We start from the raw sequence: 13,235 nt of genomic DNA on the forward strand, positions 1-13,235 counted from the left end.
TGACGAGAATATTGTGGATTCAGTTTTCCAATCACAAAACATGGTTCCATGTTTCTTCAAACTGTTATCAAGCGACAATATTTAAACATACCACCGGACAGAAAACTGGACAAGGAAACATCGATCTATTTCTATCTGCTTTTCCTCCAGAATATTTTATCTAGTTGACCAACTTTATTTACCAAGTTAATCCAGATTGTCTATGGTATAGTAACTTCAAATATCTTTGCAATGACAAGTCAAGTTCAAGAAATACCAAGTTATTTCATTCTAGTACAGGTCCTCATACTCTGGCGTGAGACAAGATTCGCAACTAAATACACCACAAAAGCATCTATAACTCCATCCATATTTACGAGATCAAATGTATTGACTTGCAGCTCTGAAAGAGCCCATCTCTAGGCAATGAAACCAATACTCTTCCAGTGTTGGACAAATTTCCGCGCAAGGTCTGGGCTCACTGGGCCGACTGCGCGGAGAGTTTGGGAGTGTTCTCGACTCTTGGTAGTGTCAAGAAGAAGACCACCCGCCGACATGCGTTGGAAATCCTGTTCAAGGAAATCGGCTAGCACGGTGGCTGGGTTTTGATCCTTGTCAAGGGCATTTGCGGGGAAGTCGCGCACGCAAGCCACCCATTCGTCTAAGGGCAGGCGGTTGTCCGGCGGGATTCCGAGGGCATCCGCAAGAATGGGAAGCATTTCCTGCCACGGCTGCCTAATTGGGTTATCGATATGGTAAATCGGATACGGGTCTTCGACAAAGAGGAGCTCGACTAGTGTACCAGCCACATCGTCCACGGGCGTCCAGGAGAGTGGCCCATGCAGATCAGGCAGGTGATTGATGGTCTGTGCCGATTTAAAAAGGAACGACAGATGCTCAACCGGGTTCCAGTAGCCTGAGATATTTGATGCTCCCACCTGTCCTAGGCGCACAGTCGATGTGTGGAACCTCTGCGAGTCACCGCGAAGTGTATGGTCGAGCATGAGCTCGCAGATATACTTGGCGTCCCCACAGCTAATAGGGAGTACCGCATCAAGAGAAAATCGCTCTTCTGGGACATGGGGGTCCTGCTTCTAGATTGGGTAATGCCTAACAGTGGTAATAGACGAGATGAACTGGAAGCTCACCGGGGGACCGCCTGGTGAAGAGAGGTCGCGGGCGAATTCGATCAACTTTCGCATAATACGAAACTGTGACTCAAAGCCCTAGACCGGCCGCTTGATGCTCATCGCCCACGCATTGTGCATAATGTGTGTGGTAGACTCGAGTAGCTTCTTGTAGGCTTCTAGCGACAGCCCGAGCTGAGGCTTTGCGAGGTCCGTTTCGAGGACCTGGATTTTCGCAAGAGCCTCCTCAGGGAGGGAGAGTCCCTTTGTGGCCAGTGACTGCATTTGTCGTTCTCGGGCCTCTTGCTGACCGCGGCGGTTGAGACATATTACTTTCGTAACAGAGGGCATCTGGGCCAGACGTGCAACGACATGTGCGCCTACGCTGCCTGTTCCGCCGGTAATGACGACACCATGACCAAGCGCCTGCCGACAAATGCCAGACACCGGAAGGGAAATATCAAATTCCAGGGTATGTTTGCGCACATAATCATCAACAACCCTTTTGCGGTCTGCGAGCGTATGTGGGTCAGTCGTGATGATGTGAGATGAGGAACTCTGCTGGATATTCTCAGTGGGATCCGGATCACAGGCAACCGCAATGATAAGCTTGTTGATGGTGTTTTCTGGCAGCAATCCATCCGACCAATCCACACGTCCAAATCCAGCTGCCTGCAAATCTGTTCTCCAACGCGCAGCAGGAGTGAGAGCATGGCGACGCCCGTCGGCGAAGAGCCACCAGCCTTCGAACAGGCCAAAGATCATATCAATCCAGTAAAGGGGTTCAATCATCTCTAGCATCATGAGAATACCATTAGGCTGTAAGACCTTTTTCAGTTTCGTTGCGGACCCGACGAGGCTGTGCGTGGCATGCACAGCGTTGCTCGCCACTACTATGTGCTGGGTGTTGATCAAATCATCGGCTGGCTCTTGTTCGATGTCATGCGCACGGAATTTCATCATAGATGCGTACTGCTTGAATGTTTTGCGTGCACCTGCGACCAGCGATGGGGCCAGGTCGGTGAATGTGTACTCGACGGGTATCTCGAGCCGAGCCAGAAGAGGAATAAGCCATTTCGAGGTGCCCCCTGTCCCTGCACCCATTTCCAGGATTCGCAATGGACCACTTCCAGGTGGAAGACGGGACACTAGTCGACTAAGGAAATCTTCCATTTGCTGATAGTAGCAGATATTCATGATCCAGTCACCGTATAGGCCTGATACTAGTTTCCTGCCTTCCACGTTGCCGAAAATCAACTTGATCCCATCAATCTCGCCACGCAGCGCCCGATGAAGATGCGAGCCAACATAAAAGATCAATGCATTCACGTTTTGGTACTCTGGGTATTTCTGGCGCAGCTCCTCCCTGAGATTAGTGCTTGAGGCGGCTGGGTACACAGCCTCGGTACGCCGAACAGTCAACCCCGGGCCGTCAACCACCTTTATCAGTCCAGACTGAGTCTCCAACATCTCCGCTAGGCGTGCAATAAGAGGAATATGCTCAGGACGCGGGGTAAATAGTGTCAACCTCTCTCCGGATTTGAGGGCACGGATGGAAGAGCCCATCTCCTCGAAAGCCTCCAACGTGTGCAGAACGCACAACTGGGTCTGTTTTGGTAACACTTCTTTTACGTAGTTGGAACAGCCATTGGAAGTTATGATGCTGTCACCAGCTGCCTTGGTCTCCCGGAAGGCAGTTAGAATATCTTCAACTGGGATGGTGGAGGGCACGTTACTTGGGGCCGGCCCGCTGCGAAGTAAGGCTTGAGGGGCGGGGGAAGACGCGGTAGGAGCAGCGGAGTCGGGGAGTTCGGGCGCTACCTGAGCCCCGGGTAGATCACGATGCAGCTCCTCGATCGATAGCTCCTCAAGTACGAGAGAATCGTCAAGTTTGAATCGAAACTTGTCCTCCAGTTCTCCTCGAACCTCCATAGAAAGCAACGAATCAACCCCTAGGTCCTTCAGCGGAGCGGACACGGAGAGTTCGCCCTCGTCTATACCCAGACATTCAGCGAAGTACGCGAGAAGATCGGCGGTGTTGACACCAACGCCGACTGAGAGATCGGTCAACTCTGTCTCTGCCGGCGAAGAAGCCTGATTCTCATTCTCATCGTCAGTAGGATCTAAGCTAGCCTCGCTATTGCCTTCGTCAAGCGTCGATTGCACAACCCGCACCAACTGGGCCATGGTGGTGATGTCCGCCACGTCGTCCAACGACAGGGAACATTTGAAAGCGTTTTCAATCTCCGATACAACCTCCATGGCCATCAGCGAGTCAACGCCGATTTCGGCCAGCTCGCTGTCAATGCGAATGTCTTCAGGTTCGGTTCCTGTCAGATCGGCTAATATCGAACTGAGCTTTGGGAACAAATTTGGTTTGGGAGACGCCGGTCGCTTGTCTTGTTTCTTTGGAGCTGATACCTTGGTGTCGGTAATATGTGAAGGAGAAGGCTTTTCGACTGCTTTGATCGGCGACACAAGCTCTGCAAGTTTCGTGTTCGTCGCCAATGCCTTCTCATCGCGGGTCAACCGCGTTAGCAGCTTGACCATGCCCGCTCGTGGAACCCTAATAAATTGGAAGCCCAAAATCGCCTCGACAAGCTGACCAGTAGTTGGATGGAAGACAAATATATCAGATAAGCAAGAGTTCTTCTGGGGCCCTTGGTGGTACGCCAGAACATCATAGCTGTTAGGCCGGCCCCCGAGGCTATCCATGTCAGGTGAGCGGATCCATTTCTCAAACCCTCGAGCGACGTACAACTCTGTCGTGTCACGTTCTGTCATGCAATTCAGCCAGATACCAACGACCTGTGCAAACGCATCAGACAGGTGGGCGTCGAACCAGGTCTTGGGGTTGTAGGCACGCAACACACGACCCGCCGAAAGCTGGCCCTTGCCAACAAGTCGCTGAAGCCCTCGGTACTGTTCGCCGTAGTCGACAATATTCGCGAATGTCTTGTATATGGTGCGACCTTGGAGGATCTCGTCCGCATCGGCGCTGTGGTCAAGCAGATCAATACAGCGCGCGTGACCTGTTAGTCGCGTATGGCGCGAAAAATCGAGTCGAGTTTGCTCGTCATCCATTGAAAGCACTATCAAAGTTCCAGTTGTGAAAGTGGTGCCGGCATCGGCTTGCTTCTGGGAAGGTGACTGGTCGCTAGCTGTGCTCGTACCGAAAAACCGGAAACGCCACCTGCCTTTCTTTGGGCCGTCTTCAGATGTGAGATCAAGCCAGACTGATTGCGACCGGTCAGCACAGATGGGGGATTGATTGTCGACGCCGTGGATTTGCGGCTGGGCCTCGGACCCGATCGTGGGTACCAAAGCTTTCAGGCCTTCGACTGCTATGTCCATTTGGACAGTGGCAGGGCAGATTGGAGCAGTGTTTACAATGAGGTGTGCTGTCATCAGTTTCTCATACTCGGGAAATGTGGTGTTGACCCGAAATCGCGCATGGTAATAATCTGGATCTTGGTATCCCACAAAGCTTAACAGCGTCTCTGGCAGCTTTTGGGTCTCCGTGCCACCACTGCTTGCTGAGACCTCGACAAACTCTTTCTGCGGCTGCTTTTTATTCTCTAGCCTGTGTCGGGATTTCTCAAACTGATAAGGGGGAAGTAGCAAGGGTGCGTAGTGGGTCGTCTGCGCAGAGACATGAGCCCAGAAGGAGACACCTAGACCGGCATTCCACAGACTCAACATGGTGTCGACTAGATTCTCCCACGCACGGTCTGTAGTGATGTTGACGGCCTGGAAGTGTCTCCCTGCGAGACCCTGTAATGCTCGGCTGGCCATCACGGTGATTGTAGAACTAGATCCCGCCTCCAGGTAAATTGCATTGGGGAATTCATTATCCACTCGCTGCAATGCATGGTGGAAATAGACCGGCAACCGCATATGGTCGGCGACATAGGAGCCAGGGTTGTCGATTGTTTTTTCGGGGCGGGTGTTCGTGGATCGCTCTATGCGGATGTTGGACGGCTCCCGGAAGGTCAAGCCCCTAGTTGCTTCATTCAATCTGCTTCGCAGTGGTTCGACCAGTTTGGAATGGAAGGCATTGGTGACATCAAGTCTCTTTGCCTTGACAGAAGCGAACGAAGGGCTTCCAAGACGAGACGCATCGACGGCCTCCACCGCGCGGGTTGACCCAGCTACAGTGAAGCTCCTAGATCCATTATAGCATGCAATCCCTGCTGACTCTTGATCAGGGATAGTACTGTTGGCTGTGACAAGCAATTGCTGGACAATGTCTAGGTCACCTTCCAAGGCCATCATACTCCCTCCCTCGGGTCCCCAGAAGTCCCTAATCACTCGGGCACGAGCGGCAATCATGCTTAACGCATCTTCCAGAGACAAAGAGTCAGCCACGCAGAGCGCTGTTAGTTCTCCGAAACTGTGGCCCAACACCGCGACAGGTTGCGCGCCAGCGTCCATCCAGCTTTTGGCGCATGCATACTGCAGGGCAAATAGACTTGTCTGGAGTGTGACAATATCGTCAACAGGTGTCCGCTGAAAGATAGCAGGGAATATGCTGCCGATTCCAAGCGCAATACAGCGACGATTGCACGTATTTAGGTGCCCACGTAGGACAGCAACCTCCTCATACAGAGAACGGCTCAGTCCAATGAATTTGGATACCTGGCCACCAAAACAAAGTACCAGCGGTCGCAGAGCTGGCCGGGTACTTGCATTGACACTCGTATCGCTCTTCTGATATCCCATCAACTGCATCTGGAGCTCCTCAACTGACTGGGAGGCAAACAACAATCTACGCTGTAAGAAGCGGTTGGACTGGCGCGATAGGTTAAACGCCAGGTCCTTCAGAGACAGCGGCTCTCTTTGCCCGTGAAGGTATTTAAGAAACGCTGTGACATAAGCCTGAAGGCTTTTTTCGTCGAGCGCACTAAACCAAAAGGGCACCCGCTGTGTAGTCGCGGTGCCGTGAATGGCTGCGGACGTCGGCGGCGGTTGTGTAATCACCATCGAGGCGTTGGACCCTGACGCACCGTAGTTGTTGATAAGCGCAGCCCGGAAGGGCACATCCCAGGCAGCCACCTGTCGGGCGATCTGGATACCGTCTGTCGGGCTTTTCTGAATTACTGGATTCAGTGTGTCGAAACTGGCCTGCGGTGGGATTATGCCCTTCTGAATCATAAGCAAGACCTTTATGAGCGAGACAATCCCAGAAGCGCACTCGCAGTGGCCTACGAGTCCTTTTACCGATCCAAGGATCAGGTTTTGGGACTGTCTCGGTCCTCCAAGCGCCTTACTGACACTCGAATACTCCACAGGGTCGCCGACGGGTGTTCCCGTGCCATGAGCTTCGACAACAGTGATTTGTTCGGGACATAAGCCGGCCTTGTCCAGAACAGACCCTAGGATGCTAGACAGCGACGGCTCATTCGGTACCACTATCGGTGTACAATTCTCATTTTGCTGGACTGCCGTGCCCGAGATGACACCCAGGATCTGGCCTCCATCCTCTAGAGCAGCACTGAGTTTTTTCAGAAACACAGTCGCTACACCCTCACCACGACAGTAGCCATCGGCCTTACCGTCGAATGGTTTACATTGGCCTGTCTTACTCAGGAAGGAAGCACCAGCAAGGTTTTGGAACCAAAGCGGGCTTGTCATAACATGCGTGCCACCTGCTAATGCTGCTGTGCATTCGCCATTGAGGATGGAGCGACAAGCCTGATGGACGGCAACCGCTGACGAGGAACAGGCCGTATCGATCGTTAAGGCGGGACCAGTCCACCCGAAGTAGTGACTGACCTTACCCGCGATGAATCCGCGAAGGTGGCCTGTAGCCGTAAAGGCATTGGGCTCGTAGCAGGCGAGGTTATTCTCGTAGTCAACACAGCACACACCCATATAGCATCCGATTCGCACATCTGGGCTCGCATTTTGGAAATATCCGGTTTGCTCGACAGCCTGGTAAGCGATCTGCAGCAGCTGTCGCTGCTGCGGGTCCATGGACTCGGCTTCACGTGGGGACTTCTTGAAGAACTTATGGTCAAACTTGTCGGGGTCATTCACGAAGTTGCCAAACCACTTCCGTTTTGAATCAACCTTGCGGTGAACCGTTTCGAAGTTGAAGCGCTCAGCCGGTACTTCCTTATGCTGCGACGCACCCTTGCAGAGGATATCCCAAAACCCCTCCAGGTCATCCGCGCCAGCGACTTTGGCCGACATGCCGACTACGGCGATATCATCCCTTGATGAGCGACGAGGAAGGGCTGAGCGAGAAATCGGATCTTGCTCCTCCATATACAACACTCGGTCGCTCAGTGTCGTCAGGATAGACGGCGGTATACATCGTTCTGCGCCAAAGGAAACAACCTTCGCTGCGGGGCTAATGAGTGTGGAGACATGCACCGCTTTGACTGTGTCCACCCACTGGGCAGGCTCCACCAAGATGGATCGGATAGCTGCTGCATGCAATGGCCGGCTCCGAGGGGGGGTCCCACTCGCGAAAGACCGATTTGGAAGTATGAGAGCCGCTGTGTCGGCAAATTGAAATCTCTCATCAATGTCACAGAATTTGATCAGTGGTTCAATGTCTGCCGCGTGCCCGTGCCAGTGGAACCGCCCTCGAAGGGCAATATCTGACACTGAAATGCCGGCAGATATCAGGACCTGCTTTATTGCTCCGGTCTTCATAGCGGGAGAGGTTATAGTAGCCCGATTTTCGTCATATTGGACAGAAATATATGTCTTGTAAGGGATATTAATCAATAGCTCGATGAGGTGTATCATTCTACATCAGAAGGAAAATAGAAGGATGTACGCTCACCTCTGGATCTGAAGCAATAATACTTAGTAGCTTCTGCTTCTGTTCCTCCGACTGCCACCTAGTGGCCATGGACTTCGAAGAGCTGTGGGCCTCGGATAGATCTCGGGCATCGACAACCAGGCCAATCAGCATGGCGAACCGAATGGCCACCGATCCGTAATTCTCCAACTGCAATCTTGTATTGCTACTCGATACTGCCAGCGCACTGAGAAGCCCGGTACAAAGACCTAATGTCTCAGAAGTCGCCTGCAGGTTTGAAGGCAAGAAATCATCTCTGTCGTTTGTGGAACTCCGTATCCGGTCGAGATATTCAATGTACTGAATCAGCTGCGAGGTCACGACCAAAGGAGTGAGAATGGTGTTAGGCAAAGTCGAACCGTCAAGGACAGCCGCCCTGCTCCCGGTACTCAGCCAGCTACTCAGCTGTTGCAACTCAGAGGAAGCCCATGTTGCCTGTCTTGCAAGGTCTGGGCAATGCTGAAGGACGCTTTGCAGGACGCTGGGAAGATCCGCTATGGTGTGTCGAATCCAGCGATGACGCTCCTCGGCCACAATCTTTGTCCGAAGGGCATTGAGTGCACTGGCTTCTAACGACAATGCTTGCGGTCCAAAGAGGAGAACTGTCTCCTCCGCTGGTAAATTTGACACCAGGAATGTCATACTTCGAGCTGCTCGAAACCAGTTGAATCAAATGAGTTGCAAGGTTGAAAAAGAAAAGAAAAATGAGGATCCGGATGCTGAAATTAAAGTGACTTGTGCGCGCCTTTGAAGCTTACCCTCTCCCTATTTATTCTGTCTTAGCTACAATACACCATAATCTAGTATATTGCATAGGCATGTATCAATACTTTTGTCAGCAACATTTTCCATTGACCAAACGGATAGTACCCGAATCCTGCTGATGCTTGAGTTAGACGTCCAAATTGCATTTTGGGGCCAAAAACCCCCGGCGCACAGGCACCCGCCGGGCCCGACGGACCCGAATCTCCACCCGAAACATAAATGGATCCTCGGATGAAGTAGAATAGTCCGAACAGTCTGAACCGAGTGATGGCGGTCTTACTCATCTCTTTCTTTGGTCTTATCTTCGTTTGCAGGATGAAGAGCATCACAATTTCACGCAAGACCCGGCATCACACAATCACCATTAGTACACAATCCTAGTTTGCAGGAAGATCAATACCAAAATGGCCGACGCAATCGATGCACAAGACGGGTCTTTCACAGTTGGCATTGTCGGCGCTGGTCTCATCGGAGTCATGCTAGCGGCGGGTCTGGTCCGTCGTGGCATCGCCGTCAAAGTCTACGAGCAGGCGCGAGGCTTTCGCGAGATCGGGGCAGGAATGGCCTTCACTGCCACTTCGGTTCGGTGCATGGAACTTCTCGATCCAGCTATTGTGTATGCTTTGCGATCCAGCGGAGCTGTTCCCATCTCAATCGGCGATCATCAAGGTGAAGCGCGTGATTATCTCCGCTGGGTGGATGGATACAACCAGGTTTCGGGCAAGGACACCACATATGAGAGGAAGCTATATGAAATAGACGCAGGCATCCGCGGCTTTGAGGGCTGTAGGCGCGACCAGTTTTTGGAGACGCTCGTAAAGGTTCTTCCTGAGGGGGTGATCGAGTGCCAGAAGCGAGTACAGCAGGTTTATGAGAAAGAATTGGGGGACAAGATCACTCTGGAGTTTGCCGATGGCGTATCTGTCGAGGTGGATTGCGGTGAGCCCTCTCCCCCCGGCCTCAAAATTTGTTCTCTCCTTCGACGGATTGAAGCTGAGAAATACAAATGGCTTCACAGTGATCGGTACCGATGGAATCCTGTCTCGGGTTCGGCAGCATCTGTTTGGCAAAGACTCGCCCCACTCCTTCCCACATTATAGCCACAAGTTTGCGTATCGGGGTCTCATCTCAATGGAAAACGCCATCTCCGCCCTGGGGGAATCCAAGGCGCACACCCTGAATATGCACGTCGGCCCAAACGCGCATCTCATCCATTATCCGGTCGCGAACCAGACCATGGTCAACGTGGCTGCGTTCGTGTCGGATACCAAGGACTGGACTGATCAGACAAGTCTCGTACAGCCTGCCACAAGAATTGACGCAATGAACGATTTCGCGAACTGGAATACCTGCCTGCGCGCCGTGGTTAGCTTTTTGCCGGAAAGGATCGACCGCTGGGCAATGTTCGACACTTGGGATTACCCAGCCCCTTACTTCAGTCGCGGTAAGGTTTGTTTGGCTGGTGACGCAGCCCATGCAGCTGTCCCACATCATGGGGCAGGGGCTTGCATTGGGGTCGAGGACGCGCTGTGCCTGGCGATTTTGCTGGGAGAAGTTTCGGTCTCGATGCGAGGGCAAAGCGCAATGGACTGTGGGCGCGCTGTAGTTGCCGCGTTTAATACCTATGATGCTGTCCGGCGGGTCCGCGCTCAGTGGTTTGTAGACAGTAGCCGAAGAGTATGTGATTTGTACCAGCAGCCTGAATGGGCGGATCCCGAGAGGTGGGGCAAGGCCGAGACCTGTTTCGAGGAGATCAAAGAGCGCTCCCACAAGATATGGCACTTTGACTACAATTCTATGTTGCAGGAGGCAATTGAGGGATATAGGCAGAGGATGAGCGAGTGAGATTCCTCTCCACTTGCACTCTCAGGCGGGTTTCCAGTCTAACAACTGAAATTAGCGCAACAATTACTTAGCCGTTCCAAGACCAACCCACTCACCGCGGGTTAGTGCCGGCTCAGTGGAATTTATCACCTCATTTGAAGATTTCCCTCTACTCCTACTACTTTCTTCACATGGAAGAGTTCGAGAGATCTAATGGCTTGGGCGTTTTACTTCATGGTCGAAGTACCTAGTAGGCTGATATATCTGAGGTGCATTCTAGTGCGAGAGTCAATAGAAAGGTCAATATCACTTGAAATGCAATGTCAATCCCGGTGGATGATATGAAAGTGATGCGAGCTTCCATGCAAACTACAATACATCTAATTGTATTCTTATACTATACATCATTTCTCACAACCATTTTCATGGGCTGATCTATTGCTGTTCTACTCGACAGTGACAGACTTGGCCAAGTTCCTTGGGAAATCAACATTCAGCCCCTCGGCTACAGGAAGCCAATAGGCCACGAGCTGCAAGGAAATTACGTTGAGCAGACCCTGAAGAGCATCAACAGTGCGGGGGACCTCGACCCTGTCGGTCCTGTCTCTAGGGAACTCGAGGTCATCAGTGTTACAGATGACTATGGGCCGGCCGTTACGCGCAATAACCTGGTTGTAAGCGTTAAGCTACTTGGAGAAGTTGTCATCACGGGTCAGGATCATGACAAGAGGCAATGCCTCATCAATCAGAGCTAGAACACTGTGCTTAAGCTCACCGGACATGAGCTTCACAGTAGAGATAGGAAATTTCCTTGATCTTAAGGGCATCTAGAGAATTGTTAGTATTTATCGTTCGAGGAAGCTTTTGGTGGGAGGCTGAAACTCACCTTCAAGGGCAGTGGCGTGCTGATTACCACGACCAAGGAGTAGCAAACTCTTCAGGTCCTTAAACTTCATGCAACATTTCTTAATATCCTGGTCAAGCTTCAGGAACTCCTTAGTCTGCTCGGAGATGTTGGCAAGGCCCTCCATGATATCGATACGACGCTGGCTCTTGCTTGAACGGTCTTCACTAAGCGCCAAGGCAAACATCACCATGCAGTCTATTTGTGAAGTATGGCCTTGGTTGATGCGACGCCGATCTCGGGACTGGCGTTGATGTGGACAGTGTAGTGAGTCAAGATGGAGATTGAGGATCCAACAACATTGACGATACCCACGGTCATAGCACCACGCCCAAGGCAGTAGCGTAGAGCCATCAGAGAATCCGCAGTCCCACCAGACTGAGAGACAAAAACACGTATCGTCCCGGAAGACAGGAGCCTGTCTATCTAGGAACCTGAAGATAGTTCGACAGCAATTGGAGTCTTAGTCAACTCTTCGAGGGTGCCATGGACTGCGACACAGGAGTAATATGTGTACCATATTCCGAATCTGGCTCACTTGCCACATGGCTGCTCCGTGTCCACTGAAAAGCGAAGGGTAATGAGGGAGGATAGATCTGAGAACGGTTCCAGAACGAGCGTGTAGTTGGGAGATAGGTGGGAGAGGGTTAGCGAAGGGTATTTGGGAGTTTAGAGGTGGGTTTGGGATCGGTGTAGTCGGGGGGCACAGGTAGCGACTCTAAAGGGGGATAACTATTTTAAGGACTAACGTAGTTACCTAGTTAGTTAGTTCCTTTCGCCTCGATACCTACCTAAGTATAGCTAAGGATGGCCACGATAAGGATGATAAGGATGGGGCTCTTACCAGACTTCGGCTTAAATTTAGCTATATATCCATGACTGCGAAGGGGCAGAGCGGCCAAAGGTCAAATGCCTGATTTTTCACGATTAATTCCTGAATCGGCCTGAATTGTAGACCGCTTTCGACACCGCTCTATTCCGTATACTGTAAGTTGAAGCTATTCCGACCCCATCGGTTTCTTCGAATCCCCAGCGTTAAAAACTGTCCTAGACCCCACAAAATGCCTTCTTATACTAATCTCGAGCCTTATAAAGGCGAGATACCACAAATAAAGCTATTCGGACCCTCCTTTAAGACAAACACGATATGAATATCAGCTAGTAAAAGCTTCAATACCAAGAAAAAATGGAATCCTAGTGTTTATATAGCCTGAAAAGCTTCATTTTTTCATCAGAGAGATTTGGTCGGTCGTAACAGCTTTAACGCCCGGAAATAGGCGGATATAGGGGTTGTATAGTGGGAATAGCTTCATTCTTTTCAACTCCGAGGTCAGATACTTTGCTTATTAAGCCCTCTGTTATGGTAATTCAGGTATTTTGATTTCTAGTCTAAAATAAGGCATATTCAGGCATCATATCTGAAAAATTAGGCATTTGACCTTTGGCCGCTGTCTCTTCACACATGACTGTCTATAATTCTCCCATTTTAACAATCTATACAGATATAATGACTAAACGTAATATGTACTTTTGTATGATACACATCGTACTAATGACCATATGGGTTTCTGAGTATAATACTCTGTAAATCCATATATTCAATCTCGTTATTCCACCTTTTTTTCTGGCTTTTTGATGTATTAAACATACCGTAAGGCTTTGCCACTCTTACAAGCTTCCTTCGCGTCTCCGTTGGACTGTCTCCTGGCCTTTTACAGATAACAGCAATAACTCTCCAAATAATAGTAAGCCATGTAAATGAAACGGCACTTCTTTCCTGTCGCTACCTCATCTTTGCACCGGAATCGCACCCATTGGCCCG

General features: G+C 51.0%; 3 protein-coding genes across 3 annotated transcripts; 1 reads left to right on the plus strand and 2 right to left on the minus strand.

Annotated features, from left to right (window-relative positions):
* Window positions 1-398: 398 nt before the first annotated feature.
* On the minus strand, window positions 399-8,562 carry N7537_010690 (Type I Polyketide synthases (Type I PKS); the record flags this gene model as incomplete). Its single annotated transcript, XM_056901744.1, has 4 exons — window positions 399-1,073; window positions 1,128-1,172; window positions 1,212-7,823; window positions 7,903-8,562. The coding sequence occupies 4 exons, from the start codon at window positions 8,560-8,562 to the stop codon at window positions 399-401; spliced, it is 7,992 nt and encodes a 2,663-aa protein (XP_056750412.1).
* Window positions 8,563-9,089: 527 nt separating this feature from the next.
* Window positions 9,090-10,530, plus strand: N7537_010691 (FAD-dependent oxidoreductase; the record flags this gene model as incomplete). Its single annotated transcript, XM_056901745.1, has 2 exons — window positions 9,090-9,624; window positions 9,704-10,530. 2 exons carry the CDS (start codon window positions 9,090-9,092, stop codon window positions 10,528-10,530), a joined length of 1,362 nt encoding a protein of 453 aa, XP_056750413.1.
* A 425-nt stretch (window positions 10,531-10,955) lies between these two features.
* N7537_010692 (glucosamine--fructose-6-phosphate aminotransferase) lies at window positions 10,956-11,606 on the minus strand (the record flags this gene model as incomplete). Its single annotated transcript, XM_056901746.1, has 3 exons — window positions 10,956-11,195; window positions 11,290-11,336; window positions 11,396-11,606. The coding sequence occupies 3 exons, from the start codon at window positions 11,604-11,606 to the stop codon at window positions 10,956-10,958; spliced, it is 498 nt and encodes a 165-aa protein (XP_056750414.1).
* Between the last annotated feature and the right edge of the window lie 1,629 nt (window positions 11,607-13,235).

Source organism: Penicillium hordei, assembly GCF_028827395.1.
Source record: "Penicillium hordei strain IBT 12815 chromosome Unknown utg000005l_segment0_segment0, whole genome shotgun sequence".
Lineage (NCBI taxonomy): Eukaryota > Fungi > Ascomycota > Eurotiomycetes > Eurotiales > Aspergillaceae > Penicillium > Penicillium hordei.